Source organism: Carcharodon carcharias (assembly GCF_017639515.1).
Source record: "Carcharodon carcharias isolate sCarCar2 chromosome 39 unlocalized genomic scaffold, sCarCar2.pri SUPER_39_unloc_8, whole genome shotgun sequence".
NCBI lineage: Eukaryota > Metazoa > Chordata > Chondrichthyes > Lamniformes > Lamnidae > Carcharodon > Carcharodon carcharias.
In genome coordinates, this window is record NW_024470847.1 from 478,860 (window position 1) to 486,130 (window position 7,271).

General features: G+C 59.0%; 1 protein-coding gene across 1 annotated transcript; it reads right to left on the reverse strand.

Annotated features, from left to right (window-relative positions):
* Positions 1-385: 385 nt before the first annotated feature.
* LOC121274996 (U4/U6 small nuclear ribonucleoprotein Prp31-like) lies at positions 386-5,810 on the reverse strand (the record flags this gene model as incomplete). The annotated part of the gene is made up of 4 exons (XM_041182392.1): positions 386-578; positions 1,922-1,994; positions 3,106-3,233; positions 5,645-5,810. Coding segments are annotated over 4 exons (526 nt in total), but the record flags the coding sequence as incomplete, so codon positions are not given.
* Between the last annotated feature and the right edge of the window lie 1,461 nt (positions 5,811-7,271).

The following is a 7,271-nucleotide window of genomic DNA, read 5'->3' on the forward strand; positions in this document are numbered from 1 at the left end:
GGGAGGGCTTTGAACAGGAGGATGAGAATTGTAGGGGCTGGAGGAGGTTACAGAGATAGGGAGGGAGGGGGTGAGGGAGGGATTTGAACAGGAGGATGAGAATTGTAGGGGCTGGAGGAGGTTACAGAGATAGGGAGGGAGGGGGTGAGGGAGGGATTTGAACAGGAGGATGAGGATTGTAGGGGCTGGAGGAGGTTACAGAGATAGGGAGGGAGGGGGTGAGGGAGGGATTTGAACAGGAGGATGAGAATTGTAGGGGCTGGAGGAGGTTACAGAGATAGGGAGGGAGGGGGCGAGGGAGGGATTTGAACAGGAGGATGAGAATTGTAGGGGCTGGAGGAGGTTACAGAGATAGGGAGAGAGGGGGCGAGGGAGGGATGTGAACAGGAGGATGTTCCCGCACTGAGACCCAGAGCCCCTCACTTGGTCGGAGCCTCCAGTCCTCTCACCTGGAGTGATTTGGAGATCCTGGCCTTGGTCACTTCATTGGCCTGAGCTGCCCGCACTCTCCCGCTGCCCGACTTGCCGAGAGTCCCCAGACTGAAGCCCAGGTCTTCTTGGTAGGCGTCCTCTTCGATCTGTGAGGCAAGCAGTCACAAACTCAGGTCAGAGCGCTCGCCACCCCCGGAGCCAGCCCTTCACCTCCATCCCAGGTCAGGGAGTCACACCCTGCCCCATCTCCCTCTCCAGGCCAGGACTCAATCCAGCCGACCACCCAACCTCAATCCAGGCCCATTCTCCCTGGACCCTCAGCGGACAGAACGAGACACCCCCTCTCCTCTCCCCTCCCCCCAAGCCAAGCCAAGCGGACCCGATTCTTTCCATTCGCAGACCTCAGGATTTCTCACTGAGGAAAGCCAATCATTGGCCACCCTCAGGCCAACTGCAACAAAAGGCCTCTCGTTACTCTCAGGGTTCACAACATCTGACAGAGCAATTAGCCTCTAGCTGACCATTAACCATGTACCCGAGGGCAATTAGCCTCTTGCTGACCATTTACATTCTTTTCAAAAAGAAATCAGCTTCTAACTGACCATTAACCATGGCCTGAGGACAATTAGCCTCTAGCTGACCATTAACAATGCTCCCAAGGGCAATTAGCCTCTAGTTGACCATTAATGTTGCCCTCAAGGGCAATTATCCTCTAGGTGACCATTAACTATGTACCCGAGGGCAATTAGCCTCTAGCTGACCATTAACCATATACCCGAGGGCAGTTAGCCTCTAGCTGACCATTAACCATGTACCTGAGGGCAGTTAGCCTCTAGCTGACCATTAACCATATACCCGAGGGCAATTAGCCTCTTGCTGACCATTTACATTCTTTTCAAAAAGAAATCAGCTTCTAACTGACCATTAACCATGGCCTGAGGACAATTAGCCTCTAGCTGACCATTAACAATGCTCCCAAGGGCAATTAGCCTCTAGTTGACCATTAATGTTGCCCTCAAGGGCAATTATCCTCTAGGTGACCATTAACTATGTACCCGAGGGCAATTAGCCTCTAGCTGACCATTAACCATGTACCCGGGGGCAATTACCCACTATCTGACCATTAACAATGTCCCTGAGGGCAATTAGCCTCTAGTTGACCATTAACCATGTACCCGAGGGCAATTACCTTCTAGCTGACCATTAACCATGTACCTGAGGGCAATTAGCCTCTAGCTGACCATTAACAATGTCCCTGAGGGCAATTAGCCTCTAGCTAACTATTAATAATGCCCCCAAGGGCAATTAGCCTCCAGCTGACCACAGGTTTCACAGTATTACCAATAGAGAATTAACTTTGTGGGCAAGTGGTGGGTGAATACATGTGATGTGGATGGAGTGGGGGGGGTGGAAGATTATTCTTCTTCGGACACAGGCCACCAATACCCCTAACCAATCGGTCGACAGCGAGGGGGGGATCAGTCCTCACCTCACCAAAGCACATGCGATTGGCTTGTTTTCGGATCTCCGTCAGCCCCAGTCTCTCCTTCATCTTGCGGTACCTGAGGAGACAGGGGCAGTTACAAGGGGGAAGGCTGGTTAAGGGCATCCTCGTGCCCGAGACAGGTGCAGCAGCGTCAAAAATATCACCCACCTCTCAACCCTCCGCTCAACACGGAGCTTTGGTATAGCTTAATTACATCACCGCGTTACACACAACACACAGCACTGAAACAGGCCATTTGGCCCACAGGGCGGGGGCTGGTGTTCCTGCTCCACATGGTCGAGCCTCCTCCCACCCACTTTATGTCACCCTACACCATATCCTCCTATCTCCCTTCCTCCCTCACGTGTTTATCCAGCTTCCCCACCCACCCACCCTTTTATAGGCTCTCAGCTATTCCCTTGAGCCACTCTCTGGGTAAACTGACCATTTTTCAAGGTCCCAAAAGCAATTAGCCTCTAGCTGACCACTAACAATGACTCCCCGACTCTTCCCCCACCCCCCCCAACCCCCAGGGCAATTAGCCTCAAGCTGACCACAGGATTTACAATGTTACTGAGGATAATTAGCTTCTGACTGACCACAGGATTCACATTATCCCTAAGGGCAATTAACCTCTCACTGACCACAGGATTCACAATGTTTCTAAGGGCAATTAGCCTCTGGCTGACCAGAGGATTCACATTATCCCCAAGGTCAATTAATCTCTCACTGACCACAGGATTCACAATGTTTCTAAGGGCAATTAGCCTCTGACTGACCAGAGGATTCACATTATCCCCAAGGGGCAATTAACCTCTGACTGACCAGAGGATTCACAATGTTTCTGAAGGGAATTAACCTCTCACTGACCACAGGATTCACAATGTTTCTGAGGGCAATTAGCCTCTGACTGACCAGAGGATTCACATTATCCCCAAGGTCAATTAATCTCTCACTGACCACAGGATTCACAATGTTTCTGAGGGCAATTAGCCTCTGACTGACGAGAGGATTCACATTATCCCCAAGGGGCAATTAACCTCTTACTGACCATGAACGCCCCAGTTGGGTTGGTTAGCAGTTGCCTTCTATTGATTCCCCCCCTTCCCACTCGAACCCGTTAAGTGGTGTACACCAGGATGGGAAAGTCTCTGGCCCCGTCACGCCTCCACGACGTCGTTCCTCACCTCCGTCCTCCTCGCTTCTTGCGTTGACCATCCAGGGGGGCGGGGAGAGGTTTCACCTGCTTGACCGGTGGAGGCTCCTGCCACTTGTCGAACTTCCGCTCGATCTCCTCCTTCAGGTCGTAGCCCACCTGTCGGGGCAAGGGGGGGTGGGGGGGAGAGGGGGCGAGAGGTCAGGGTGGGATGGTGGTAACGCGAAGCGGGTTCTTCCAGAAGCTTCTGACCCACGATTTCCGCCGGCTCCACCACCACCCCCCCCACCCCTTTTGTCTTCTCCAGGCGCTCACGGTCCACGCGACCGGGTACCTGGGGTGGGGAAGGTGAAGCGGGATTCAGCCCCAATCCCTCCTCCCTCCTCCCTCCCCACCAGGCTCCGCATTCAAAGGATCATCCTCCGTCATTTCCGCCAACTCCAGCATGATGACCACCACCAAACACATCTTCCCTTCACTCCCCCCGGCGGCATTCCGCAGGGATCGTTCCCTCCGGGACACCCTGGTCCATTCCTCCATCACCCCCTACTCCTCAACCCCCTCCCATGGCACCTTCCCATGCAACTGCAGAAGGTGCAACACCTGCCCCTTCACTTCCCCTCTCTTCACCGTCCAAGGGCCCAAACACTCCTTTCAGGTGAAGCAGCATTTCACTTGCACTTCCCTCAATTTAGTCTCCGTCATTCGCTGCTCCCAATGTGGTTTCCTCTACATTGGAGAGACCAGACGCAGACTGGGTGACCGCTTTGCAGAACACCTTCGGTCTGTCCGAAAGCATGACCCAGACCTCCCTGTCGCTTGCCAGTTTAACACTCCACCCTGTTTCTTGCCCACATGTTTGTCCTTGGCCTGCTGCAACGTTCCAGCGAAGCCCAACGCAAACTGGAGAAACAACACCTCATCTCCCGACTAGACACTTTACAGCCTTCCGGACTGAATATTGAGTTCAACAATTTTAGATCTTGAACACCCTCCTCCATCCCCACCCCCTTTCTGTTTCTTCCCCCCTCCCTCTGTTTGTTCCAATCATTTATATAGATTTTTCCTTTCCCGCCTATTTCCATTATTTTGAAATGTATTCCACCGACCATTTATCTAAACCTTTTATGCCCTTTTAGTCTTATTTCACCCCACCCCAACTAGAGCTATTTGTACCTTCACCCCACCCCCACTAGGTCTATCTGTACCTTCACCCCACCCCACCTCCACAAGGGCTATCTGTACCTTCACCCCCCTACCCCCACCCCCTCTAGGGCTATCTGTACCTTCACCCCACCCCCACTAGGGCTATCTGTACCTTCCCCCCACCCCCAACCCCACTAGGGCTATCTGTACCTTCACCCCACCCCACCCCCACTAGGGCTCTCTGTACCTTCACCCCACCCCCACTAGGGCTATCTGTACCTTCACCCCACCCCCACTAGGGCTATCTGTACCTTCACCCCACCCCACCCCCACTAGCGCTATCTGTACCTTCACCCCACCCCCACTAGGGCTATCTGTACCTTCACCCCACCCCACCCCCACTAGCGCTATCTGTACCTTCACCCCACCCCCACTAGGGCTATCTGTACCTTCACCCCCACCCCCACTAGGGCTATCTGTACCTTCACCCCACCCCCACTAGGGCTATCTGTACCTTCACCCCCACCCCCACTAGGGCTATCTGTACCTTCACCCCCACCCCCACTAGGGCTATCTGTACCTTCACTCCACCCCCACTAGGGCTATCTGTACCTTCACCCCCACCCCCACTAGGGCTATCTGTACCTTCACCCCCACCCCCACTAGGGCTATCTGTACCTTCACCCCCACCCCCACTAGGGCTATCTGTACCTTCACCCCCACCCCCACTAGGGCTATCTGTACCTTCACCCCCACCCCCACTAGGGCTATCTGTACCTTCACCCCCACCCCCACTAGGGCTATCTGTACCTTCACCCCACCCCCACTAGGGCTATCTGTACCTTCACCCCCACCCCCACTAGGGCTATCTGTACCTTCACCCCACCCCCACTAGGGCTATCTGTACCTTCACCCCACCCCCACTAGGGCTATCTGTACCTTCACCCCACCCCAACTAGGGCTATCTGTACCTTCACCCCACCCCCACTAGGGCTATCTGTACATTGCTTGTCCTGCTCTCCACTCTTAACTAGCACATTCGTTTAGATAATATCACCACCTTCAACACCTCTTTGTTCTTTTGTCTGTGACATCTTTTGGTTATCTCCACCTATCACTGCTTGCTTGTCCCAACAACACCTCCCCACTTCTCTCCCCCCAACCACCCCCCCTCCAACCTTAAACCAGTTTATATTTCACCCCTTTCCTATTTCCCCTTAGTTGTGTTGAAGAGTCACAGGGGACTCGAAACGTTCACTGTGTTTCCCCTACGCTGATGCTGCCGGACCTGCTGAGATTTTCCAGCTACCTTTTTGTTTCTTCTTTCAAACCCCCCTCCCAACTCTCTTCCGTCTCTCTAACCGAGGCCCTGATGGTCACCCCCAGCGCGGAACCCGGGCCCAGCCGGCGCTTCATCGCTTTACCTTCCCTTCGGAGCTCTCGTGGAAGCTGTCAACACGCGCTGCCAGGGTACACTTGGCGGCCACCAGCCGGGCTGCCTTCTTACGCAGGTCCTGCGGGGGGGGTAGAGACAGCGAGGGGACACGGTTAGAGTGGCAGCAGAGAGCGAGGCACTCGGCGGAGACATTCCTGGGGGGAGTGCGGGGAGGGGTTTAGTTCAACATGAAACCTCCCCCCCCAACCAGGGGATGGACAGGAATGAAGCTGGGGTGTGTCACTGTCAGGGCAAGCGGGGAGCGACAGAGCCGGAGGACGGGGGGGGAGACCGAGCGGGAGGACGGGGGGGAGACCGAGCGGGAGGACGGGGGGGAGACCGAGCGGGAGGACGGTGGGGGAGACCGAGCGGGAGGACGGGGGGGGAGACCGAGCGGGAGGACGGGGGGGGGAGACCGAGCGGGAGGACGGGGGGGGGAGACCGAGCGGGAGGACGGGGGGGGAGACCGAGCGGGAGGACGGGGGGGGAGACCGAGCGGGAGGACGGGGGGGGAGACCGAGCGGGAGGACGGGGGGGGAGACCGAGCGGGAGGACGGGGGGGGAGACCGAGCGGGAGGACGGGGGGGGAGACCGAGCGGGAGGACGGGGGGGGGAGACCGAGCGGGAGGACGGGGGGGGGAGACCGAGCGGGAGGACGGGGGGGGAGACCGAGCGGGAGGACGGGGGGGGAGACCGAGCGGGAGGACGGGGGGGGAGACCGAGCGGGAGGACGGGGGGGGAGACCGAGCGGGAGGACGGGGGGGGAGACCGAGCGGGAGGACGGGGGGGGAGACCGAGCGGGAGGACGGGGGGGGAGACCGAGCGGGGAGGACGGGGGGGGGAGACCGAGCGGGAGGACGGGGGGGGGAGACCGAGCGGGAGGACGGGGGGGGAGACCGAGCGGGAGGACGGGGGGGAGACCGAGCGGGAGGACGGGGGGGGAGAGAGAGCGGGAGGACGGGGGGGAGAGACAGAGCGGGAGGACGGGGGGAGAGACCGAGCGGGAGGACGGGGGGGGAGACCGAGCGGGAGGACGGGGGGAGAGACCGAGCGGGAGGACGGGGGGGGAGACCGAGCGGGAGGACGGGGGGGGAGACCGAGCGGGAGGACGGGGGGGGAGACCGAGCGGGAGGACGGGGGGGGGAGACCGAGCGGGAGGACGGGGGGGGAGACCGAGCGGGAGGACGGGGGGGGGAGACCGAGCGGGAGGACGGGGGGGGGAGACCGAGCGGGAGGACGGGGGGGGAGACCGAGCGGGAGGACGGGGGGGGAGACCGAGCGGGAGGACGGGGGGGAGGACGACCGAGCGGGGAGGACGGGGGGGGAGACCGAGCGGGAGGACGGGGGGGGGAGACCGAGCGGGAGGACGGGGGGGGAGACCGAGCGGGAGGACGGGGGGGGAGACCGAGCGGGGAGGACGGGGGGGGAGACCGAGCGGGAGGACGGGGGGGGAGACCGAGCGGGAGGACGGGGGGGGAGACCGAGCGGGAGGACGGGGGGGGAGACCGAGCGGGAGGACGGGGGGGGAGAACCGAGCGGGAGGACGGGGGGGGAGGACCGAGCGGAGAGGACGGGGGGGGAGACCGAGCGGAGGACAGGGTGGGGAGACCGAGCGG